Source organism: Heloderma suspectum, chromosome 1, assembly GCF_057233095.1.
Source record: "Heloderma suspectum isolate Gila_16-S chromosome 1, 16-S_ref, whole genome shotgun sequence".
Classification (NCBI taxonomy): domain Eukaryota; kingdom Metazoa; phylum Chordata; class Lepidosauria; order Squamata; family Helodermatidae; genus Heloderma; species Heloderma suspectum.
Window position 1 is genome coordinate 186887588 of NC_139458.1, and position 26385 is coordinate 186913972.

General features: G+C 44.8%; 1 protein-coding gene across 1 annotated transcript; it reads left to right on the top strand.

Moving 5' to 3' along the window:
* Window positions 1–5714: 5714 nt before the first annotated feature.
* On the top strand, window positions 5715–24573 carry CYBRD1 (cytochrome b reductase 1). Its single transcript, XM_084812750.1, has 4 exons — window positions 5715–6058; window positions 16123–16331; window positions 19980–20134; window positions 20210–24573. The coding sequence occupies exons 1-4, from the start codon at window positions 5872–5874 to the stop codon at window positions 20511–20513; spliced, it is 855 nt and encodes a 284-aa protein (XP_084668876.1). The 5' UTR covers window positions 5715–5871; the 3' UTR covers window positions 20514–24573.
* Window positions 24574–26385: the final 1812 nt, after the last annotated feature.

A 26385-nucleotide genomic window follows, 5' to 3' on the forward strand; every position in this document is an offset into this window, starting at 1 on the left:
GTGCTTTAGATGCCACTTGAACCATGCCAGAGGGGGAAGTCAATGGTGTGGATTTCAGCTATAAATTAGGAGAGCACCGTATGATGCAGGCTTAGTGTGTATGTGTTTGTGTGTGTGTATACATACACACACACGCACAGCGCACATGTTTTATTTTAATTTATACATGTACATCAAAGAGAAGTGGGGGAGAAAAACAGGCAGGAGGAGGAGGGAAGGGGGATCATTTGCAAATGTGAAAAAATCTTTCAATACAATATTAATAACCAAAAAAAAGTATGTGATGCAAATATTTTACTGATGGAAGAAGTTGTGATGATTTTGACTACTCTTCCATCTTTCATGAAAACCAGCAGTGTACTTGTTGCTGTAGAGAGTATAAATGCGATTATATGTTCCTGCCCAGAGGATGCATAAAGCAGGAGTGGAGGAAGAGACAGATGAAATAATGGTAAGGATAAGGTAACGGACAGTCAAAAGGATGAGGTGAGGGAGGGACAGATCAGGGCCAGCTCCAGGGTTTGGGCGTTGGTGGGCAAGATGTCCCCAGGTGGCCCTCCTCCTCTAGTGAGACCACCTGTTCCTCACCACTACCCATTGGCTGGCGCTCTTTGTCAGGGCCCAGTCAGCATGGTGGCCTAAAGGTAGAGGCCGCTGCTCCTGCTCTTGACTCTTGTCACTGCTTAGAGAGGACCTGTGAACAGGGAGCAGCAGCATGGGGGAGGAGTTATGTCGGCAGTTATGTTGGCAGTGGGGCCCCTGCCAATCTCAGGGATTTATGTCAGACTGACTGGTCTGTAGTTCCCAGGTTCCTCCTTTTTACCCTTTTTGAAGATAGGGACAACATTAGCCCTCCTCCAGTCATCTGGCACTTCCCCCGTCCTCCATGATTGCTCAAAGAGAATAGACAGCGGTTCTGCGAGTTCTTCTGCCAGTTCTTTTATTACTCTAGGATGCAGTTCATCTGGCCCTGGAGATTTGAACGCATTCAAAGTAATTAGGTGTTCCTTGACCATATGCCTATCGATCTCAAGCTGCAATCCTGCCCCTTCAGCCTGTACTTCGCCTTTGCCAGGGGGGTCATAGACCTCTTTTGGGAGAAGACTGAGCCAAAGTAGGAATTGAGCACCTCTGCCTTTTCTTTGTCACCTGTTATCGTTTTGCCATCCTTATTTAATAGCTGAACCACCATTTCTTTCCTCTGCCTTTTACTATGCATGTAGCTGAAGAAAGCATTTTTGTTGTTTTTAGCATCCCTCGCTAACCTCAGCTCGTTCTCAGCTTTAGCCTTCCTGATACCATCCCTGCAATTCTGTGCTACCTGCCTGTACGCTTCCTTTGTTGCTTGTCCTTCCTTCCACTTCCTATATGTGTGTTTTTTTGTTTTCAGGTCATCCCTAAGCTTTTTGTGAAGCCACATTGGCTTCTTCTGTTGTCTTCCACCTTTTCTTCTGGTTGGAATTGTTTGTAATGGTGCCTTGAGAATTTCCTTTTTTAAAAGCTCCCACCCATCTTGGACTCCTTTTCTCATTAGCGTTGCATGCCATGGGACCTTACTGGTCATTGTTCTGAGTTGATTAAAATCAGCTTTCCTAAAATCCAGGGTACGCGTTTGACTACACTCGGTTTTTGCTTCCCTTAGAACCAAGAACTGAAGTACAACATGGTCGCTTTCCCCCAGAGTTCCTGTAACTGCTACTTTATCCATGAAGTCATCTCTGTTGGTTAGGATCAAGGCAAGGATAGCAATCCTCTAGTTCCTTCCTCTACTTTCTGTAGGAGGAAGTTATTCGCCACACAAGTCAGGAATTTCCTGGAGGGGCCATGTTTTGCAGAAACTGTAGGTCAGGCTGTAGGTCTTGACCCCAGTATCCTCTGCTGTGGCTGGCAGCAAGGCCTCAGGCTAGCACAAGGGGCCACTTGTAGACCTCGGCCCACTTTGCAGACCCCACCCATTTTTGGCTCTGGCCATGGCCCCTGCCAGAATGCAGACCCCATCAACGTTTGACCAAGATAACATGGACCTCTGGAAGAGGTTCCCGGTCCTGGGCAAGGGTCTTCCCCAGCCCTGCAACTTGAGATCCTTTTGACTAGAAATGCCAGAGATTGGATGTGGGACCTTCTGTGTGCGAAGCATGTTGTCTACCCCTGTGTTATGGTCCCAATTTAAAACAAAGCCCTTGAGCCTCACACCACCCCCTATGTTTCACTTTAAGAAGCATATAGAAGGCACTCATATAGGCGCATTTCTTCCAGTTCTACAGACAGGCCAGTGCTCCCTCATCTTGTACACACTGACGACACTTCATATTTCTGCACAACCAGGAACGTGACTGCTTCATCAGTGGTGGCAGTGCAGGCGATCCCAGGATTTCCGAGGCCGTCTCACCCCTCCATGCCGAACTCTGAGAAAGGGGTCCTTCCTCAGGGCAACACATCATGGGCGAAGTGGCCCTGGAGAACGACTGCCCCACTGCAACTTTGTCATAATAGCAGCAGATAGGGTTTAAAGTTTAATGCAGCAGCAAAGGTGGGGGGGGGGCGGGTAAGCAGGAGGAGCTGCTGAGAAGGCACAGACTTGATGGTGATGACATTTATCTTGCAGTGATAGCAGTGGGCAGCCCTATGGGCAGCTAGTTGGGATTATGCTGCCCCTTCCGATCTGCACCTGAGCCATATGGCTCATTATGACTTATGGTAGGGCTGGCCCTGCTTGGCCTAATTTCGAAAGCCCTCTGCAAGCAATAAGTTCAGACCTCTGACAAGAATTATTTGTCCCTCTCCCATCAGCCCATGGGAGGGGAGGGGAGGGGAGGGGACAGGAGGGGAAGCAAAGGGAATAGCAGAGAGGGAAAATGAGGTGGCAGAAAGAGAGAGAAAACAGGGGTGGCAGAGAGAAAAAAGAGAAAGGTGATGGTAGAGAGAAAAAAGAGAAAGAAAAGGGGGTGGCAGAAAGAGAGAAAGAAAAGGGGGTGGCAGAGAGAAAAAGGAAAGGGATAGCAAAAAGAGAGAGAAACCTATCTATATTTGGCTCTGGCCCTACCCACCACTGACATACAGACCCCCCCCCCTCGGAATGCTGATCTTGACAAAAAGAGTCACAGGTGGGATGTGGGTGGCACGGGAAGGACACATTTATGCCATATCCTATATCCCTTTTGCATTCCACGGCCTTTTGCATTCCACGGCCTTTTGCTCTCCCCACCCCGCCCCATTCTCTGCCTACTATATGTGTGTGTATGTGTCAATTGAGCAGAACACTTCTTGCATCTCATAAAGTGGGCACAAGTGCCTATGCCATAATAAGGATGCAATCCTAAACATACTTACGGGGATGTAAGTCCCACTGAACACAGCTGGACTTGCTCCAGAGTAAAGATGTGAAAAAATTGCACTGCAAAGCTGCTGCAATCCTTTACAGACTAAGGAGGGAGTAAATCCCATTTTAAAGTCCCAGGTGAGCCACTAAGGGTGCTTTCAGATGATGAATAAAAGTTCTATTGTAACCAAGGTGTTTCCAGATGAGGCTTGTATCATGCAATCACCCTGCTCATTCACAGAATTTATTTCAATTATAAATTATTTCATTTTTATTTGGCCTAGTTTTTGCTTGGGTACTTTTATGCTTGGATTGTTTTAACTTGCTTCTGGTTTGATAAAACCTTATATATTTTAGTAGTCTTTGATGTGTTTGGATCTTTTTTAAACACACACACACACTTGGTGTGCTTTGAGTTTATCTATCATAATAAAAGAAGATGTGTATATGTGTGTGTGTCAATGGCATAGCTCCAAGACTGTGAACCCTAAACACCTGAAACTTGTCATGCATACCAAGGGAGCCCTACGGATGTGCACCTTGGGGTTATTTAAAAAAAGAAAAGAATTAAGGGCGCAATCCTATGCATGTTTAGACAGAGAAAAGCTGGGGCATGCTGGGAGTTGTAGGCCTTTTCTCTGTCTAAATATGCATAGGATTGCACCCTTAATTAATTTTAATTAATCTTAAAGAATCTGTGTTTGAAGCCTGCAGTAACAGCTTTGGACACTGGATGGCAGACTTCCTTAAATAGTGCACAGCTTTGCAGTTGATAGAGTCTGAAGCCAGGGAAGCTTAGTATTATGCCAAGGGATGGAGGGGCAGAGTTATATGGCTGCCCGCACTGGCGGGAATGGAGTGGACTGACCCATCCAGCAGGGTGCGATAGGGATACACAGTGCCAGCTCCAAGTTTTTGAGGGCCCTTGGGCAAGACACCTCAATGGACCTCCTCCCTCAGTCCTCAGTGAGTCCACCTTCTTATGGCCATTGTCACCAGCAGCTCTTCCTCCTCATCCTCTTTCTCATCACTGCTCCTGCTTGCTTCCTCCTCAGACAGAACCTATGAGCAAGCAGGCAGTGGCATCTGCTGCTGCTCCTTCTCACCACCCCTGTTATTCGGGCCAGAAGCAGAAGCAGATGAACAATCAAGTTGCAGTGCTGAAGAGGAGGAGAAAGTCCTGGGGTCAGTGGCCCCCCTGCTTACTATGGGCCCTTGGAAGGTGTCCAACCATGGCTACCCCTGCTGCTGGCCCTGGGGGTAGACAGAAAATCATAGGGTTGGAAGGGGCCTACAAGACCATTGAGTCCAACCCCCTGCTCATTGCAGGAAGCCTGATTCCCAGGCGGTCTCCATCCAAGTCCTAACCAGGGCTGCCCCTGCTTAGCTTTGAGTCTAAAGTGCAGAGGCCACACGAGGTGCACAGGGGTAGGTACACCCTGGCAAGAGTTGTGTGCAGGGGTGGCAACAGACATGGCTTTGCTCAAGACAGGGTGGGCACAGTGTGTCTTTCTCTTGACAGTTTTGTAAGTCTACTTGAAGGACTTGTTGTATCAAAGGCCTATTCCCACCCATGCAAAGGCGGGTCTATTCACTAGGTTTTAATAAAGAAAAGCAGGGCATACATTTTTAAAATAAAGAAAACACAGCAGGAGCTCTTAGGAACCGCGCACAAGACTGCACTATTTATCTGTGGGTCTTTGGGCTGCAGTCCTATACACACTCATTTTCGAGAAAGCGTGGTTGAACTCAACAGGGCATACTTCCGAGCAAGCATGTATCGGATTGCGCTCTGTAGAACGCCATCAGCTCCATTATTGTGTCTGGAGGAGACCTGGTAACCTTATGAAATTGTCATTACATGTTGATTCAGAAATAAGGCCCATTGAATTCAACACGACTAATTCCCAAGCTAAAGTGCCCAGGACTGGATCTGTGGGCCAAAACAGACATTCCTTTAAAGATGTGCCTAGCAACTTTTGTCATGTTTTACTCAAGAGTAGGCGCAGAGGGCCCAATCCAGATCTTAAAAGATCACCCACGCTAGAGCCCAGATCCGGGGTAAAAATGAAGCGGGGGAAGACGCAGCCGCTAGCCACGCGTTTAAAGTAATGTCTGTTTTGGCCCGAGGTGTTCAACAACTTCTTCGGACACATAGAATCATAGAACAGAATCATAGAATAGCAGGGTTGGAAGGGGCCTACAAGGCCATCGAGTCCAGCCCCCTGCTCAATGCAGGAATCCAAGTCAGAGCATGTGACTTCAAGATGCTCTCACTTGAACTCACTTCAAGGCTGGGGGTAACACTGCGAAAGAATTAAAAGTCAGCAAAAGTTGGAGAAAGCTGCGGAACGCCCTCCGGGATCTGCCCGGGGCTGAGCTTCCCCTTTCAGTTTCCTCGCGATTAAAGCATGTGCGCATCTCCTCCTCCGCCTCCGGGGGGAGGGCAAGAGGAGGCCGCGCCAGGCTGAGCGCCCTCGGCCCGGCTCCGCCCCGCCGTCGAGTTTGTTTGGGTCTGCAGGCACTGCGTCGTGGTGGGCGCGAGGGGGAAGATGGAGGGCTACAGGCGGTTCCTGGCGCTGCTGGGCTCGGCGCTGCTGCTCGGCTTCCTCTCCGTCATCTTCGCCCTGGTCTGGGTCCTCCACTACCGCGAAGGGCTCGCCTGGGACGGGGACGCTGCCGAGTTCAACTGGCACCCGGTCCTCATCAGCACGGGCTTCGTCTTCGTCCAAGGGATCGGTGCGTAAGAGGCGGCGGCGGCTTGGCTCGGCTCGCCTCGCCTCGCCTCGCCTCGCTCCTGGAGCGGCTGAGAGCGAGACATTGGGGTTGGGGACAGCTGCTAATAGGATTGAGAAAAGGCGCTGCAGGACTTTTTCGCTGGAGGGCGAAGCTACCCAAACTTGCGTGGCTGTTCCAAACCAGTGAGCGGCCCTCTAAGGCTTGTTAATAAAAGGGCCATTGGACTTCGTGGGAGTCCTTCCATATTAAAAGCCCCCTTTACTCCCCGTCCTGGTTAGGGTCCCAGTCCGAATTGGGGGCCCTGTGCCGACTAGAGAGTAAAAAAGAAAGAAAGGCATAGCTGGTAGATACCGATTTAAAGTAACGTCTGTTTTGGCCTTAGGATATTTCCCCCCTTCCCCCTGGGCGTCCTAAGTGCCTGCAAGTCTCAGGGACGCTGCCGACACTCTTTCAGGTTAACAAACCGACCCTGACTGTACAATCCTGTATGTGCGTCTACTTAGAAGAAAGCCTGGCCGAGTTCAGTTAGGCTTACTCCCAAGTAAGGAAGTATATAGAACTGCAGCCTCAGAATCGCAGCCTCGGTTTCTCCAGCAAATTTAGGATTGAAGCCTCTGCTGCTGCTTCCGACTCTCTTAAAAGCATATTTTGCCGGGGGTGGGGTGAGGATTGCGATTGTTTATTTTGGATTTTGGCTGAAAATGCCGTGATCTTTAAGTACTGCGGACTGGTGGATTGAAATGGCCAGGATTGTTGTAGTTATCTGCACAGCAGCGCTGTCTTCTCCTTGTGTCTGGGGCAGGAGATAATGCAGAATGCACGCAACGCCCAGAAAACTGTGTAGCGCACATACTTAACCAGAAAACGAGGTGCATAACACACAGTGGGACTTATTTCTGGGAGTAAACTCTCTCAGGAGATCACCCGCAAAAATGCCATTAAAAAGCAGTCTGTTTATTCTTTCCCCCCCTCCCTGCCTTTTTGATTGCTTGTAATGTATCTAGCAAAGAAAGTAGCATTCCAGTTTATTTTTTCCAGCAGCTCTGCATTTTAGTGGCAGCGTCATCGCATCTGGACTCTGTCAAGCCGCTTCCATTGAGCAATGAAGCAATAAGAATCATGCTCTGGGGTTACCATTCATTAATGTTTGGCATGGGAATTTTCAGATGTGGAATGTTTGACTCTGATTCCTTTTCATCTGGGGATTGATCTGATTGCTTCAGATTAGTTAGATTTTATCTCAGGGTGTACATTCAGTGGAGAAAATTGACTGAAGCATGACAAGGATGGATTGGACCAGAGAGAGAAATAATATAATGAAGTTTTTTCAGATTTAAGCTGGAAAAGTATTAACAGTGGAATCCTGTAATATCAACTCTGCAGTAAGCCCATTGAACTTAGTGGGGCTTACTCCATGGTACGTGGGTATAGGGTTGCCCCCTAAGTTGTGGATGATAACAGCCTTAGGGAGCAATCCTATGGCCACTAGACACTGTCTAGAGGGCCATAGGATATGCTCATTTCTGGGAACCGACCTCGGAACCGACCCCCCCGTCCACGCTGCCTTGGAGGCAGCACGGAGAAGCCCCGTCCTCCGCGCTCAGAAGAGGACCACGGAGCGACTGAAAAGGGGCATTCCGGGGCAGGGAGAGCGGAGCTGCACTTACGACACATCCAGTGTGTCGTATGGCAGCTTCCTCTCCCGGTTGCCCCCACGCCGCCGCCACGAAAAAAAGCAAGGCAGGAGTGTCACGGAGAGAACGACACCCCCCCCCCCCGTGCCTTTCTTGCCTTGCTTTGGATAGGCGGTCGCCTCCGAGTTCGGAGGCCGCCTCCTATCTTGATAAGATTGCGCCCTTTGTGGTATTTTATCATTAGTTGAAAATCACCACACTTGAAGCACACAGTGCAGTACTACCTGTGCAATTTATGCATGCTTACTCAAAAGTAAGTCTGTGTCCAGTAGAGCTTATTCCCAAGTAAATGTGTATAGAATTGCAACCTTTAAAACATAGGTATCCGGTAGTACTTCCTTTCTCCCTAAGGCTGTTGTTCACAACTTAGGGGGCAATCCTATACCCACCTTCAAGTGGGTCCATGAAAACTTATGCCACAATACAATTAGTCAAGTTGTCACAAGATTCTTAAGTTTTTGCTACAGCAGACTAACATCACCATCTCTCTGGAATCCCTGTTACTAACGATCACAAGTTTAAAAACCTTGCATCATTGAAAAGCTTGCATTGTTGAAAGGGCCAACAAAGAATTGAGTAGATGCTGGAGTAACTTTAAAAGAGATTAGATTTAATAGTGTCACATAACAGGAGAGAGCAAAGATGGAGAATAAACCCTAGTTAAAATAGTATTAAAGGTAAAAGAACAAGGACTCATTGTGACAAAGAAAACTATGGCTAGAAGAGAATTAGACATGTAAAACATTTATGGAGCAATCTAATGCATATCTGCTCTGAAGTAAGCCCTATTGAGTTTAGTGAAATTTGCTCCAGGATAAGTGGATGTAGGATTCTAGCTTTAAAACTGTAAACCTAATCCTTTGGGTTTGGGTTTGCAATAGGGTAGGTAGACCTGGAAAATGAAAGTAGACTGGGGAAATCATTGTTTTTTTGCTTAAATAAAATGGTTCCCACTATAAGCCCCTGCAGCTTGCAAATGGATGTGTTGTATTCTTTTTCTTCAAAAAAATTTCATGTTAGTGTAAATGGAGGTCCCGTGGTGCCCCCCTATACAAACCTGGCTTAATAACTTTGATTTTAAAGTATTACACAAAAAGAGATATGCGCTAACAGTTTTTAAGGAAATTGGGAGTTCTGTGTGTGTGTGTGTGTGTGCGCGCGCGCGCGCTTTGAGAATAAACAGGATATTTGGGTACCTATATCTGTCCCCCATCTGCCCATTAATTTGTCAGCTGATCAAGAACTGCTATTGTGGGAAGGGAGGTTGAAACTGGGTATAGCCACACTGCAAACTTAGGTTAGTTTCATACCTGTTGCTGTTGGAGATTCCTGCTCTCCTCTTGGAACTACATAGGGGTATACATGAAACAATGTACAGAGGGGGATGGGGTCAAAGGGCTGTGGCGTCATAGGGCTGTGCAGGCCAGCTCCATCCCTGCCATATACCGCCTCTCCCAGTGTCTGCACATTAAGCAATATACATGTAAAATTCTGCAATATAAGAAGCAACCCTGGTCAGACAGGGTCCTTTCTTGGGTGGAGAAGTTCCATGCACATACTGGCGTACACAAGTAACATAAGGACATAGGAAGCTGCCTTATACTGAGTCAGACCCTGGGTCCATCTAACCCGATATTGTCAACACTGACTAGCAGCAGCTCTCCGGGGTTTCAGGCAGGACTTTTTCCAGCCCTATCTGGAGATGTTGGGGATCGATCCTGGGACCTTCTACATGCAAAGCAGGTGCTCTGTCACACTGAGCCATATCCCTTCTCTCAAAGTCTTTCTGACTTCCACTGAATGTGCAGACATTGGAGGCTGTGAGGTTGCGTGTGCGCACCCCCTCCACACTTTTTTCCCCAGATCTAGAAGAGGGTTGTGCATATCCCCATTTCAGTTCCCTGGAGAGAGGGAATTACTGTTAAATCAGTTTTAACTCTGTAGTATGCTGTTTAGAAGTGGAGACTGAGGTTGGCATGGGACTGACAAGTCAGACTGGGAGGAGAGGTGGTATCCAGGGACTGACAACTTATGGCCCTCCGGATGTTCTGGCCGACATCTCCCATCAGCCCTAGACAGCATAGCCAGTGGTAAGGGATCATGGGAAGTATAGGCGAAAACATCTGGATGCTCACAAGTTGCCCACTCCAGTATTTACTTCTTTTCCTCAAATGGGTTTTATTTTGGTCTCACCACTGTTACCTTAGCAAGCAACCCTGGACATCCTAGTGTTGCTTTTACAGTCCTTATTTTATTACTACATTGTATGTACCATTAAAATGGCTAATTGGGAAAACGCATCATAAGCAAACTATTAGAAGTATGCGGTGGCATCATGATTCTGCACACAAAGATAGATTTATCGTTTGAATAGCAAAGGGCTGGATGCGCCCGATCTCGTCTGATCTTGGAAGCTAAGCAGGGTCAGCCATGGTTAGGACTTGGATGGGAGACCGCCTGGGAATCAGGCTTCCTGCACTGAGCAGGGGGCTGGACTCAGTGGTCTTCTAGGCCCCTTCCAACCCTATGATTCTGTGATAACAAAGGGCAACTACTTTGAGAAGTGACTAAATCGGGGTCACGGGGGGAACATATTTAACACAGGGGAAATTGGGAACTATTTGCACAAGTTGACAAGAATCCAGATACATAGCAAGAAGGAGACGACAAAGGAAGTAGTGAGTTGTGGAAAAGCAGAAGAGTATGTGTGCAGAAGGAAACAGCTGAACTGTGAGTTCTTTTGCAACAGCCTGTTTACAGTTCAGCCAGGTTGGTGCTATTAGGTTAAATTGATCCTCCACTTTTAGTATATCCATTCACCAGTGAAATATGCATAATTATACAGTGCATAATTTTTTATGGATACATGTAAAACATGTGCAAAGCCATTTGTGTGTTGTGGAGGTATACATGCCAGGGACAAAGGAATGTGATCTGTAATGGAAATAACTTTTTATTAACATTTTACATTAAACCCAAAGGCTGTTAAAAACAAAAAGTTGTGTCGAATGTAGAGAAGATTTTACAGAGTTCCCCGCCCCCACCTTAAAAGGTTGTCTTAAAAAGTTGTCAACATTTTATGTTGTCTTATTTTAACATCTCCAAGATGTAATCCTATACCCACTTACCTTGGAGTAAGCCCCCATTGAATTTAATGAGTCTTACTTCTGAGGAGATTGCACTGTAAAGCTGTAATCTTATGCACATTCACTAAACTGTAAGCTACATTGGACTTAATAGGACTTACAGGCATGTATACATTCATAGGATTGACTGTATGAGAGTATTCAGTAGTTCAACATCCCTTGTTTTACTATGTTTAAACTAGTGTTTCTCTTGTCAACCTGTTACAGACTTGAACACAAGGCTACCATCTTTTTGATTTGAATGTGCTTCTACTCTTTCAGGGTGGGTGAGGGGAGCTGTGAAATTGCAAAACTGTGTATGTACAGTTACCCTGAAAAGAAGTCTTAAAATAGCAATATTGTGCTTCCTATAGCATAGAGAAATATACATTGGTTCGAGTTCCAGGAGATTCCATTTGGGAACAGAGTTTTCTTTATGACTTGTAGAGTAGATGTGTAGTCCTTGGCATGCACTGTACATAAATTAGGAAATTTTATAAGGATTTAGAGTCTTAGAGTTAATGTTGTTCATTCCTATTTGTCTAAACACATACTCCCTCCCTTTTTATGGTGAAGTAGATAGAATATCTTAATGTTAAGACCTACCTATATAGTACATATATCTATGCAACTGAATGAGGATTCCTGTTCTTCTCCCCCTCCTTGAACCTCTTTGCAGGCCCAGTTGAGAGAGGTATTAAGAACAAAAGAATATAGTCTTTGTTTGGTCTTTCTGTGACCTACCACCTCCAGGAAATCCCCAAGGGACTACAGAGAACAATGCCACACAAGAACACTGGTTTGGGCAGCCTGTGGCTAGCTGGGGCATGCTGGGAGTAGTTGTCTAACTCATCTACAGGGCACCAAGTTAGGGAAGGCTGGGCTTGGCTATTGAGATTTCAGTGGGTTTGTGACATTACCAGCTGCATGTACCAGTTACAAGTCTCACCTCATACTGATTAGCATGATTCCAACTTCCAGGTCAGCTGAATCTACAGGTTCCCAAACAACTGAAAGGCTGAGGCCTGTGGCCAGTTTGGAAGTAGTAAGGAATCAACATGCTGAGTGATGGCTGATATTTGTGTGTCTGTGTGCACCTTTGTGTGTATCCAAGCTGTACTGCAAAACAATGGAATGAAAACCTATCTTTATTCCACAGAGGCCTGGTGCAGATGTAACATTTCTGGGGCAGTATCCAATTTTGCCTCTGTGCCCCCACCATTTCCATTTCGCTAGCCAGACCTACTGCTTGCACAAAAGGAACTAGCACTTCCAACAGTAGTCCCGGTTATGAGTGGAAATGCTCATTTCTAGAATGGGACAGATCAGCAGAGCTTCCTTCTGAAAGTTCCGCTGACTTGCCCCATTTTGGAAAGGTTTTATACTCTTTTCTGATCACTGCAAGATCCTCTGGCAAATGGTGGGTCCCGTTAGCACGCGGACAGCATTGGATACTGCCCCAATCTCCTAACCATGATTAGGGGACCAGGAGTGTCATGAGAGTACACACTCTTTCCCTCCCATGCAAATTTCTCCTCTCCTTTCCTTGGTTTGCTTTATGTTTGCAGTGGTGCAGATCCATGGTTGAGAGAAAAGAATCTGGTCAGCTTAAGTCATGTTTAGCATTGATGCTGACATAATGGGAATAGCTTTTTATTAATGTTTGATGTGATTAGATTAAGCCATGCTACACCCTAATAAAAGCAAATCCATAGAGGGGTGGGAGGAATTTGTGTGTGAGAGGGAAGGGTGAATAAGATCATGGGGAATTTCTGTAGGACCTGTGTGAACATGAAATGTAATAGATATGGGAAAGCAGCATCCAAGCCTCCTGTCTGCTTGACCAACTCTTGGTCCCATTTTTTCAAGTCCCTGTTTCCCCCATCCCTCCTTCCTGGCTTCTTGCTTCTTCCTTCTTTTCCTCCATTTTGGACAGCTGCCATTCTGTTGCACCAGGGGTGGGCAACTTGTGGCCCTCCAGATGTTTTGGCCTACAGCTCCCTTCAACTCTAGCCAACATAGCTAATGGTGAGGGCTGATGGGAGTTGTAGGCCAAAAAATTTGGAGGACCACAAGTTGCCTGCCCTGATTCTAGACCATTTCCTATAGCTAGGGAGAGCAAGATCAAGCCAGCTGGGCCTGCCATTGACCTTTTGCGCATTCAGTGCAGGCATGAAAGGGCCTTCCCAGCATACAAGCAGCAGTGTTTGTGTGTTGACTAGAGATGTGAAGGCCCAGAAAAAAACTGGAAAGCTTTGAGGAAAAAACTGGTTTTTTTTTCCCTAAGGGTCATTTTTGTTTTTTTCCAAAAGATTGGAAAAATGGAACAGCTTTGGATTATGAAATCGTTTCTTTTAGAATTTAAGACAAAGTGTTTTTATATTGTTACTCAGCCTTTACTACCCCCCCCCCACTGATTTCTAAAATCTATATAATAAGAACCCTTTTATAGGAAGACTAGAGATTTAAAATGTCTGGAAATAATGAAGAAATTTGTCTCTAACAAATCCTCTCTGTAAGATTGATTCCTCTCTGTAAGATTGATTCCCAGCATAGTTATTTCTTCCATTCCTCATTAAAATTATTGATCTCATGTATCTGTTACTGACAGACATTTAGGGATGCTTGAAGTCATGCTCAGTTTCCCAGCATATGAGTTGAGTCGCCATATCATAATATGGAAGACTGCATTCTTGACAGTTTGGGTTTTGTTTTTCAGGGTCCTGTGTTTCTGGGCTTTTTCTGGTTAGATGCTGTAGCAGTCAATTAATGTAGTTCTAATCTAAAACCCACATGTGGAAAACCCCCCACTGTAGGTTATTCTGCCACTGGCAGGAGTAACCAAACAGTGACAAAAAAACAGCGTGAAACTGTGAAGTTACCGAGTTTCTGTTTGGCTCTATTTACAAATACAAGGATACAAAGTTAGATCACTTACATGAAGTCAAGGATTCATCGTGGCAACAAACCTTTTGGTGATCTCTGCAGACTTTTTTATTTTTTATAACAATTGACCCTAAAGAAGGCCCAATTATATGATATATGGCCAAAATGTGTTGGGCTACTTCAAGGAATAAAACCACTATCCTAAGACTTCGTCTCTTCTTTTTCCGGGGTTATTTTGGATGTTTTCCAGTTTTGTTTGACTCAGGGCCGGAGCTACATGGCAACGAATGTGAAGCATTTTCATGTTTAATACAGATTTTCATGAAATTGGTCTGTTAGGAGCACAAGAAGCAAAAAATGTGGAGTAAACACAACCGTAAAACTCACTTTTCCAGGTCAAACTGCACTTTAATCTGCCTTACTTCACGGTTGAATGGGTGGCATCCCACTACTAGAAGTGAACGTCGTCAACCCCACAGACACTTCTCAGCCAATGAGAGAGGCTTCCTCCCTGCCCTTCTCCATGCCCCACTGCTCAGGGAAGTTTAATGGACGAGATGAGTAATGTCAGATAGTTTACCCTACATCTCTCCCCCTCACATCCACCAGCTGTGAACCACCAGTATTGAAGCCCAGAGACAGATTGATGGTCAGACAGGAGGCAGGCAGCACCTAGGTCCTGCACAGAGAGAAAGGGCTGGAATTGCCTCCCTCTGCTTGCGCTTTGGAGTCAGCAGTGCGGCGGCTGCGGCTGCTGCCTCCACTTCCCTGACTGGAACTAAGCCGCCTCCTTGTCCCTACAAACATGCAGGAAAATCACACACACAGGGGACTATTCTGAAGGGGAGACATTAATGAATCAGAGGCTGCTATTTGTGAATGGAAAAAGCAAACCACTGCATTACTCTGAAGGGGCGACCCAGCGCGATTCTGTGATTGGAGAGGCTTGTTCCCAGCCCTGTCCATGCTCCCTTGCTGTTCTGGCCGCCCTTTCTCCTCCCCCCTCTGTGTATTTCTTAGTTGTAGGTGTATCGCATGGCTGCGAGGTTGCAGGCATATTGCCACTGCGAAATAGCGGCTGCCTGCCCTTTCTATTTCCACTTTCTACTTCTGCGTTCTTTATTGTGCACTACATATAAACTGGCTACTCCACTACTGTGAATGAAACAGGGCTACTGATATTGTGAATGGGAAAAGGAGGCTACTTATTGCGAAAGCAGCCCCACTGTGAATGGGGAAAAAGAGGGAATGGGGGGAGCAGCCCCATCCCTTGACCACCTCACTGCCAGGTCACAGCCACAGAGGCATGCCCAGGATTCAGTGCAGAGGGACTGGGCATACTGCAGGGGAACGGCATGGGAGCCACTTTAAGTAAAAAAGATGGAGTAAAAGGACTTCCAGAAAATGCAGCTTTTCAAGAGGGATGCAGCTGGTTGGCTGCAGATTAGGCACGACATCATGTGTCCCTAACGACTTTAAGCCACAGCAGCATCGGAGAAAACCTCCCATGTAGACGGGCCTCTGGTTGCCTTACATGCACTCTGCCTTTGAGATATGGCCCCTTTTCTTTTGCATCTATACAGTGAGAAGGCTTTTTAAAACTTGGAAACCATTATGTTTTAATTGTTACATCTACTAATTAGCCTGCTTTTTTTGTTCAGGAAATACATAAAGAACAAAATGGGGGCACGTGATTTAAATCATTATTTAAAGTGATGATTTAAATAGCCTTTATTTAAGTCATTGGTGGGGAAATTGTGACCACTCAGATGTTTTGGCCTTCAACTCCCATCAGCCCTAGCCAGCTTGGGTGAGGGGAGTTGTAGGCCAAAAACATCTGGAGAGCTACACGTTGCCCACCTCTGATTTAAGTTAGTCCACCCTGGCAGTGTTCAAATGAGAGTGGGAAGAATTGTCACTGTAAATTAGGTGCAAATGCTGATGTGGGAGGAAGTGTCCTGGGGGAAAGAGATGTAGGGAAAATGATCTTTAAAAACAGTTTCCTGAAGGACTACTGAAAAGGATTAGAGAAAGGGCATCATGACAGGAATGGGCCAAAGCAAAGGAAAAGGGAAGTCTCAGCTTGGCAGCACATTCCATTGCTGAATCATGCTTATTTAGTAGCAGGCATCACTTAGAAATCTCATACTGTGCACACATTTGTCTGTGAAAATCGGATACCCCCTCCTTGACTAGGGTTGGGCTCTTGAGTTAGGTGTGACTGCTTGCGCCAGCTTTGTGTAGCTACATTCTCAATAGCTGATAGATATAATTTGAATAATGCAGGAGCAGTTTTAATGTTTTTTTGGGGAAAGACTGTTTTCTAAACTTCTGAATTCTCCCCTTTCTCCATCTCTAGCTATTATTGTGTACAGGTTACCGTGGACTTGGAAATGCAGCAAACTCCTGATGAAATTAATCCATGCTGGGTTAAATACCATTGCTCTGACTCTTGCAATTATTTCCTTGGTGGCTGTTTTTGATTTCCATAATGCTAAGAAGATTCCTAACATGTACAGTCTGCACAGCTGGATTGGATTGACTGCTGTCATTCTTTATGCTCTGCAGGTTAGGCACCATTTATAAACGGTACTTAAAGGTGAAATAAGATGTCTTGTTTTATCTTTATTGACAATATGTTTTCACAACTGAACGGCCTGTGTGTGAATTGTTTTAATTGGGGGGTTTGTGTTGACTACAACTCAAGACATACAATTTTGTACCCCAGTAAGCCAAACTCGGTGTTCCTTGTAAACAGAATAAATTATGTAAATATGTAAGTTGTCTTTATGCAGATTGACTTTCCATTATGCAAATTCATTCAGTTTGGGGACTTAAAAAACTTTTTTCCTGGTAATCAGGCAACACCTGGCCTAAGGAAGAAAAATACTTTGCCAGCATCTTGGAGCGGGCACAACAGGTCCCAACAGGTTGAAAAATAAAGATGAAAATGTTAAACTTGATTGATTTCAGCCTTCTCAAGAAGACATAGCTGCGAGAGAGGGAGAAAGTAGGTAAAAATGATTCCCAAATACTAAGCCAGCATACTAAATGGGAAACCCCATTCTGCCAGGGGTAGGTAGGTTTGGAAACATATTATACACAATGCTGTTTCATGGGGTCAATGTAGTATCCCCAAAACGATAATATTTGCAATCTCTTCATATGAGCAAGCTCTCCTTGATTCTCCTGCCCTGTGTTTATTCCAGTTTTGAAGAAAAAATGCTTCCCTTTCTATATGCAAAAGTCTCCTTCACCCCACCAAGGATGACGGTAGGGAAGGAGTGGAAAACTTGGTGCCCTTCAGATGTTTTAGACTACAGCTCCCACAGTCCCATTGACCATACTGGCTAGGAGTTGTAGTCCAAAACATGTGGAGGAGGGCACCAGGTTGCCTACTCCTGCACTACGGGTATTTCGTATAATTGTACAATGGGACCATATCTGATAGATGTTAAAACTCTTTGTTTTTTAACAGTAGGTGAGGGAAGGAAAAATGTACTATTTCATGTAACCCCAAAAGCCACGGAAGAATAAAAAATTCTTCAGGAGCACTCTAAAGATGGCGAGGGAGGGAGAATTTGGAGGCTGTGATTTTGGCCCTGAGAAGATTGCCACAACAAAATACTAAGTTCTGATGGGCGTAACAAGCAATGGTAGGCTCTTAAAGGGTGGTGGTGCTGCTGCAGCCCAGAGAGCCACCAAGATTCATAAGAACATAGGAAGCAGCCTTATCCTGAGTCAGACCATTGGTCCATCTAGCACAGCATTTTCGGCACTGGGGCTGTTCACACGTAGTTGGCCCACCATTTACTGTGATTATTCTTTTTGACTATTCAACCCCCAATTGGGGTTTTCTATGTGACATCTGAACCCAGACACTACAGGTTAATTGTGGGTTAAACAGCCCACAGTTGACCTGACTACTAATCGTAGGCTAAGTGTGGGTTTAACCCACGATTAACCTATAGTGCGTGGATTCAGATGCCATGTAGCAACCCCCAGTTGTCTTGATCATGGGTTGAATAGTCAAAATGGTGGTGGAATGTACCTGGCACTCACTATGGCAAGTTATGGGTTAATTAACCCACAATTTGCTGCCCTTGCGCGTAAACCAGGTCACTGACTGGAAGCGGTTCTCTGGGGTTTCGGGCTGGATTCTTTCCCAGCCCTACGTGGAGATGCCAGGGCTTTCTGCATGCAAAGCGTGTGCTCACCCACTGAGCTATGGTCCTGTCTACTTTCAAAGCCTCAAACATAGACAGGGCCTGAACAGAATTTAGCCATTCTCTGCTGAGAAATCTGGTAAAGTTGTCTTAGTGACCCTCTCCTGCTCATGAAGGATAAAAGCTTGCCAGTACGGTATCCTAAAATGTGTTTCTTTCTCCACAAAGTGAATGCAGTGCAAGTAATAGCACCATTATTTTTTCCTATATTGCTTGCCAGAGAGCAATTACGTGGTGAAACCCGGGGTTTGCTCTTCATGTCTATTCAGAGCAGGTCAGTCAGCTCCATGGATGAGTGCCCAGGTTTCTAGTGTTGCAGCTGGCTCTTCAGTTTAAAAGTGCACACAAGGAATGAGCCAGCTAGGATTTTAGCCAATGATGGCTTCATTTATTTGGCAGGGGTGACATTTTAAGATGATCAAGAGGAGCAGAAAAAGCTAGTGACAAATGCACGCTAACCACTATTCATTTCATACTGGTTAAACTGCATATCGGGATAATAAGTAACATATGAAATGGTATTCTTATGTTACCTAAGACGGAAAGGCTTTGCCCTGCTTGATTTTGTTTGTTTGTTTGTTTGTTTGTTTGTTTGTTTTTCTTTAAGATCTTGGAGTGGAAGCTGCAGCTTCTTTCTCTTGTGTTAGGTGATTAGCATTTATGGGGCTACACTCAAGGCTTTAGAGGGAACGTGAAGTGTTTTTACAATGTTAATATTATCTTATGGTAATGCAGCTTTTCCATACATGAAGGCAATGTTTTGCCAACAAGTTCAGAGCTCTGATCTTAAGCATTCTTGTTTCAGCGTTTTCAGAAGTGGAAGTTTTATTTTTGCCTGTCTTGCTCACTAGATAAATAAGTTGACTCTCTCTGTGTACACATTCACAGTTTGTTCTAGAGGTTCTCAGCATCTTCCACATACAGATCTTCTTGATAAACTTTAATATTGCCTCTGTATCACTTTTTACCATGGGTCCTTTTAATATAATTAAGAAGAAAAATTCTTAACTAGATCCTGTGATTTCTATCCTATCGTCTACGTGGGAAAAATCTTTTTATAAAAAATAAAATTATATGATGCATAGGTTTAATGCAGTTCAACTCCTGTCCAGTCCTTTTATGTACTGTTTAAAGACAGTCTGAGCAGGAGCGATATCAATTCTTTAAGCTATAGTGACTAGCATTGCATGGTTAGCAGCAGCAGAGCAGAATGATGGTTTCAAGCACTTCCTCATCTGCCAGAGTATAACTTTTGGGGTAAATAAATTGAAATAATCGCCCTGGGCATTCAGTAGCAGACATGGATGAAAAAGGATTTGAAAGGGAGATTCTAGCATGGCGATGCTGAGTTAAATTGATATACAGCAACCTTCACCAACCTGGCGCCTTCCAGATGTGTTGGACCCCAACTCCCATCATGGCCATGCTGGATGGGGATGATGGGAGTTGTGGGACAGCACATCTGGAGGGAACCAGGTTGGGGAAAGCTAATCTTCAGATTTGACACTATCAGACTTGGGCTCAATAAAAACTGGGAGCGGCCAGCTCTCTATAGAAAGTAACCAGCTTTATTTTAACCAGGATTAAAATAGGTTTAATCGAAAGTAACCAGAAAGTAACCTTCTTTAGATATGTTTATACATAGTTCATCTTGCTTTGCCTGTTTATTTTTAAATGGTCAGTGGGGAATGGCTCATAGTCACACCTACTCTGCCTGAGCTTTTGCCCTTCTGACTAGTTCTTGTTTGCATTTGTGCTCTTCATAATAAAAGGACACACCTAGCTTGGCCTTCTGGCCTCCCTTTTCTAATAATACCTTCTTCTCCCCTTCACCTGTGTGTGTATATAATATGAGGATAACAGTTCATGCATCTGACTAAGTGGTTCTGGCCCATGAAAGTTCATGTCACAATAAATTGGTTAGTCTTTAAGATGCAACAGGAGTCTTTGTGTTTAAATATTTACCAATAAAACAAATATCTGTGTTTAGCTTGTTCTAGGTTTTGTGGTCTTCTTGCTTCCCTTTGTTCCTGTTTCTCTTCGAGCAACAGTTATGCCAATACATGTTTATTCGGGCCTTCTCATCTTTGGAACAGTGATTGCAACAGCACTAATGGGAATTACAGAAAAACTTATTTTTGCTTTGTAAGTATTCTTTCATTTATCTGTTTTATATCTCTCTGTTGTTCGTCATGCACTTACAGTAACTTTCTTTTCCAGGAAGACACCTGCATATAGCAGCTCCCCCAAAGAAGCGATTTTTGTCAATACTCTTGGTGTTCTGATTTTGGTCTTTGGTGCTGTTGTTTTGTGGATGGCAACAAGGCCCCATTGGAAGCGCCCGCGGGAACAGAATTCAAAAATCCAACAGCGAAATGGAGGAACACTTGATGATAATGAAGAAGGGTCAACTATGGCTGACTGCAGCAGTGCAGATAAGACTGAAGTGGAGTTCAGTACCGAAGCTGCGGCCAGAAAACGAAATCCCAAACTTGATGAAGCTGGTCAGAGATCAACCATGTAAAGATGGTGGATGTTTTAGCAGTATGTCTTGCAATACCGAAAGGGCTACCTTTTTTCTCTCCTAGCCATTCATCTATATATGTCTTGCTTAATGCTGTTAGGATTTTTAGAATAATTGATATGAGTTGATAAGGACTTCAGTTCTAGAAGAACCCATACTTATTGTTTAACTATTCTTATTGTATCTTTTGACCAAAAGAAACAATGGACTTGAAGGAAATATGTCCCTTTTCTACTGACACAAGGCCTGTTGTTTTAAGGCAGGTTTCTTTGAGGAACAGTCTGCCAGTGTCTGGCTAGTTTTCTCTGTGCCTTCCTTGTTTCTTTTGAGGGAATTTAGAAAAACATAATCATGGTAATTTCTCTAATGGATTTTTAAGATGTGTTGTGACTGTCTGAAGGATCTTTAGGAAAGCATGGAATAAACAAATTAGTTGAGAAAAAGGTTTCAGATAATGATCTGGTTCACGTGATTACTGCAGCTTAAACAAGCCACGGTGGCTTATTTAAACCACAGGAGGTACTGGACGCCATTTGCCACTCAGGCATCCGAACCCATGGCCTGTTGTTGGGTTATTTGAGGGCTGTTTCCACCTCAAACAAGCCATGTTGCCTGGCTTTGGGTGACACAATAAGCTACACCCAGGCAGATAACTAGGCAAATGGCATCCAGCACATGCTGCAGCTTAAGCCACCATGGCTTGTTTATACTGTGGTGATCGTGTGAACCGGGCCACTGGAAGAAAGGAATGTTATGGGGAGAGGGAAAGACACATAATTCCATAAAGATTTGCCAAAAAGTTTACAAACTTACATGGGTGTTATTTTTGTGGCAGGACGGATTGATTTAAATCAGCCAGAAAAATGAACTTCCCCCTCCCCCACAGCCTCTCATAAATGTTGACATTTAGAGTTTTGCATATTTCTGCATCTCAAGTAAGATACCCTAACAGCATTAGGGTGTGTAATCCATCAAACACTGCTGCTAAATGGCAACCAAAATTGTTTCTGCACAAACCCCACTGATGTGAATATAGGTTCTTCAGCCACAGTGTTTGGAGTAAATGCTACCTTTGTTTCTGTGACTCTGGTGGGGCCAAACCCATGGAAACAGACATTTGTATTCCTAAGGCTGTGCTCAAAACGCTTGCTATGGAAAAGTGCCGTATTATAAGTGGATAATGAGTGAATGTTCAAGTGTGGCATGCAGAGGAATGACTTGATTTTGCACTCTGTTCTGCTTGGGAAACTAAGTGAAAGCATCTTAAGTAGTTTACAGCCAGCACCGTACAGCTTTGCGAAGAGAAAATCCCTCACTGTGATCACACTTCACCATGGATGTTCACTAATACATTCCATTTGGGTTAAATGGTACTTCTTCTGGATCGATCAGAACTGCCATGGATTTCAGTAAGCCACTTGTTTCCAATATCTTAAATGGAATGATCTCCCCCTCCCCCACATCACCTGCTGTTCAGGCAGTGTGCATCTAACTTTCCTTTTTAAAGATGGATCAGGAAAGGAGGAGGACATCCTATGGCTCTGGTTTGTATTTAGGCGCTTACAGATGTCTTTTGAATGCCTGAAGCATATTGTACAGTTGAATGTGACATTCGTGCCTGCATTCAATCAGGCATGTGCTATTATTGTAATCCAGTGTGTATGTCTTGATCTTCCTTTGGGGAGGTGTCAGACGGCATCGTTCTGCTTGGATCCTACTGCCACCACCAATAATATGCCAAATTCACTGTGTTGTGGGAGATTCAAAAGAAATAGAACTGTATTTTTATTTTGAGCGAAGCATCTGGTACAGAATTTCCCATCTGTTCCTCTTTTTGGTGGTACCAGAATAAATTTGTTTGGCATACAAAGCATAATGCACAGAGGAGTGACCATTCTGGTTACACTGCAGACAGGAATATAGAGAAACTGTGTTGTGCTCTATTGAGACAAAAAACCCATAATGCCTCAATGATCTGGCTCCTATTTATAGTTATGAGCATAATGGCACAATGCTATGGGATTGCTGCCTGTTCAGTGGAAGCCTCTGAGTTTGGAGGCTTCCAAAAATCCTATGCCCTGCTGGGCTGTTGCTGACAGGGTGGGTGGAGGACAGAGGCAATTTTGCATCCAGTTCCTCCTCCTCACCCCTCACCCAAGCTAGACAGGCCTCTGAGCCCATGCAGGTCATTGGTGGTGGGTGGGGATGGGTGACGAGAGGCCATAGGATTCTGCGGATCCTGGCCTTACATCTCCCCTCCCTTTCCCAGCCACCAGAACACCTCCTTTTTGACCTCTATGAGGTTGTCCAAAAGCAGCCCCCATGGTTATTTCTGCAACACCTGTGAGGGGACAGGGGGAGATCCAATGTCAGTTTCCCCCTCCTAAAGTCATCGGAGAATCTGCGGCCTCGGGAGGGAGATCCAAAACATCCTATGGTTCCTGGAACACTCTCCCAGGGACCAAAAGATTGCTCTGCCCATTACTTATTAAAAGACTCCTTTTTTACAGAGGGGGAGAATATGATCCTTTCTACAGAAAGCACCTTAGAAATATGTTTGGAAGGAGGGGAGGAAGGCAGTCTTTATTCTGAACACCATTTAAATACTGTTAAAATCTTTTTTAAAATTAGGGGTGTGTTGTGTAATTTTGTAAAGGATGGGGATTTGGAAAACCGTCTTAATTCTAGGTAGTGCTGAGCAAGTATGTTCAGTAACTATTTAAGATCTCAAACTAGCTTCAATTTTGAAAGTGCTGTGTTAAGACTTTCTGTAAGGCCTGGCTGTTCTAAGGTTATTTCTGTGGGCAATTTGACATGAGGCATACAACTGGAAATGTAGGGAAGTAGTCAAATGTTGTACGTGTATATGTTGTAAATTGTCAACGTGAACTACCTGCAGGTAAATGTAATATGCAGAAAATAACAAACTTGCAACTGAAGGGCGGGGGGAGCAAACCTGCTGCATGTGTGTCAGTGTTCTTTTTAAAGATCCTCTAGTACTATATGTCCCACTTTTGGCTAGGTTCCAAAAGTGAACAAACTTATTTTCTTTCAAGTCTGGACCCCCTGTCCCTCCCAAAATAAAGCTTTTATTCTAATGAGTTCCAATGAAAATTGGCACTTGGTTTCTAAATGGATGCAGATGATCAAACTGGAGACATCAGTGTTATTGTCCTGACCAGGCCTGCTAGGGGGAAAGAAGTAAACCAACCCTCTGTGTGTCTCCTATGCTGGAAGTCTCCTTTGCAACCCTGGGCAGCTGATTGATTGGAGCAGCAATGCAGTGGTGAGCCAGGGCATGGTGAATCTTAACACAAAGCAGGGGTGAGCAACGTGTGGCCCTCCAGGGGTTGTTGGCCTACAACTCCCACCAGCCCTAGGCAGCATAGCTAATGAGAGTCATAGACCAAAACATATGGAGGGTCAGAAGGTGCCCACGCCTGATGTAGGAGATGAGCCCAGAGCATCCTTCATGATCATTTTCCATAGTATCGACTTTGGGGAAGTGATGCTCTGCTTCAGCAAAGAAGTGCTAATGCTTGGTGGGGTGACAGTGGTGTATTTCAGGCCATCTCACATCTGCTCAGACGGTTGCAAAAGAACTCAGCAAGCTCTGGTTCTGAAAAAGGTCAAGAGTGTCAAAAAATGTATCTTGTGCCAACTCTCTTTATTTTGAGAACTTAAAATGGCTGTAATCGCATTTTTTATACCAGTGGATGGTATAAAAATATATAAAGTATGTATTTTTAATACCGGTGGTTGCCTTATGTATAAAGTCAGTTGTCAAATGTACAACAACTTCATGTACATTTCCCATTAAACGTATCTAAGGTGATGCGTATTGTTATGTAAATAAGAATAAGCAGTATATATGATGATCATAACCTGACTCTTTATAGAGGGAAACTTAAGATTACAAATACATTAATTGCCAAAGATGTTCTTTGTGTTTCAAATCCATTTGAATATTTGTCATGGGTGGTTATTATTTTGCAGAGCAAAATAGGGACAAATATTTTGTAACTATTTTTTATAATGCAATTAAAGTTACTGAAGTCTGCATTTAGTGTACGTTACTAGTACTGATGCCGAGACTGCGTGCCAGTTTGAAAGATAACACTCGTGTCAGCATGTGTCTGATCTTGGAAGCTAAGCAGGGTCAGCCCTGGTTAGTGCTTGGATGGGAGACCACCTGGGAATCAGGCTTCCTGCACTGAGCAGGGGGTTGGACTCGATGGCCTTGTAGGCCCCTTCCAACCCTATGATTCTATGTCCTGCAGGAGCATCTTAATGGTAAAATTTGCCTTCCAAATTTCCTTGGAAATTTCTTGTTTTGTAACAGGCTTGCTTGTTCGCCACATTCATGTACTAGTGGAATATGCCATTCCAAAACTAATCCACATACGGGAACAGATTTGCATGGGCAGCACAGTGTTCCCGCCAACACAGTGCAAGCGTTAAGTAGCGCTGGATTCCAGACGCACAGCCCAATATGATGAACATCTTGCTGCATTCGCAGATTCTTGGATCAGGACCATGGGTTGGATCAGACTAAGGTGCATTGGCCGACAACTCCCATGGATCCCTCAGCAATGGCTATGCTGCCTAGGGCTGATGGGAGTTGTAGGCCAACAACCTCTGGAGGGCCACAAGCTGCCCACCCCTGCCCTATGTTAAGATTTCCCATACCCTGGCTCACCGCCCCATTAAAATTGCCAATAAATCTTGAAAGCCCCAGCCAGCATGGCCAATGGTTTGGAATGCAGGAAGTTGTAGTCCAAAACATCTGGAGGGCACCAAGTTGGGGAAGGCTGGGCTAACCTGTTCAGCAAATCATCTGAACTTTCTGCCTGTCCCTGATCTGGAGACATCCTCAAACATGTTCAGGTGCTTCAGACTTCCTTGAGGTAGCGTGAAACATGTTGAGCAGATCAGTGGGTAGTGTTGATCCTGAGCAGGGTTGTTCAGTTCTTGAGTAGTTCCTCTAGGTCTCCTTCTGATATGTAGTTTATAGCTTGGCCCTGATGGATAAAGTACATAAGTAACAGCCATAGTAAATAGAAGTATGTGGTACAGCATTGGCGGACAAGTAGTTCAATGCACAACAGTGACAATATCTGTGCTCTAATGATGGTTACATGATGTTTGCATGACGTCAATGCACGATAGTCAATGGTTTCATGTTGATGATGAAGCAATTCAATGCTGCCTTAAACAAGCTTCTGAGTAAACATGCCTGCTGAGATTATTCATCTCATGTGGGGATATATTCTGCACTATTCTAGAAAGAATGTTAAGAACAGTAGGGAAATAAAACAAAATTAATGCACTAATCTTTATCCTGCCTCCAGCTGGGTTAGGGAAGTGATGAATGCCTCCTTGTAAGGGGGCGTGGTTCTGGGCCGCTTGAAAGAGGCAGCGGTGAGAGCACTCCAGAAGAAATCCTCCCTAGACCCGGAAAACCTTAATTATAGGCCAGTTGCAAATGTTCCATTCCTGGGCAAGGTCCTTGAGTGGGTGGTTGCAAGCCAGCTCCAGACTGTCTTGGATGAGACCGATTATCTGGATCCATTTCATTTGGGGTTCAGACCTGGTTTTGGCACAGAAGCAGCCTTGGTTACCCTGTATGATGACATATGTCAGGAGAAAGACGGGAGGGTGTGACCTTGTTGATCCTCCTTGATCTCTTGGCAGCTTTTGATACTGTCAACCATGGTATCCTTTTGGGACAAGTGTCTGAGCTGGGAGTGGGAGGCCCTGCACTGCACTGTTTTCGCTCCTGCTTGGGGGGTCGGCTCCAGAAGGCGGTGCTTGGGGAACATTGCTCGGCCCCGTGGATTCTCCAATATGGGGTTCCACGGGGGTCAGTTTT

Coding starts and splice junctions, on each gene's coding strand:
- CYBRD1 (XM_084812750.1), top strand. CDS start 5,872: ATGGAGGGCTACAGGCGGTTCCTGGCGCTGCTGGGCTCGGCGCTGCTG. Junction 6,059..16,122: donor CGTCTTCGTCCAAGGGATCG/GTGCGTAAGAGG, acceptor CTCCATCTCTAG/CTATTATTGTGTACAGGTTA. Junction 20,135..20,209: donor GAAAAACTTATTTTTGCTTT/GTAAGTATTCTT, acceptor TTTCTTTTCCAG/GAAGACACCTGCATATAGCA.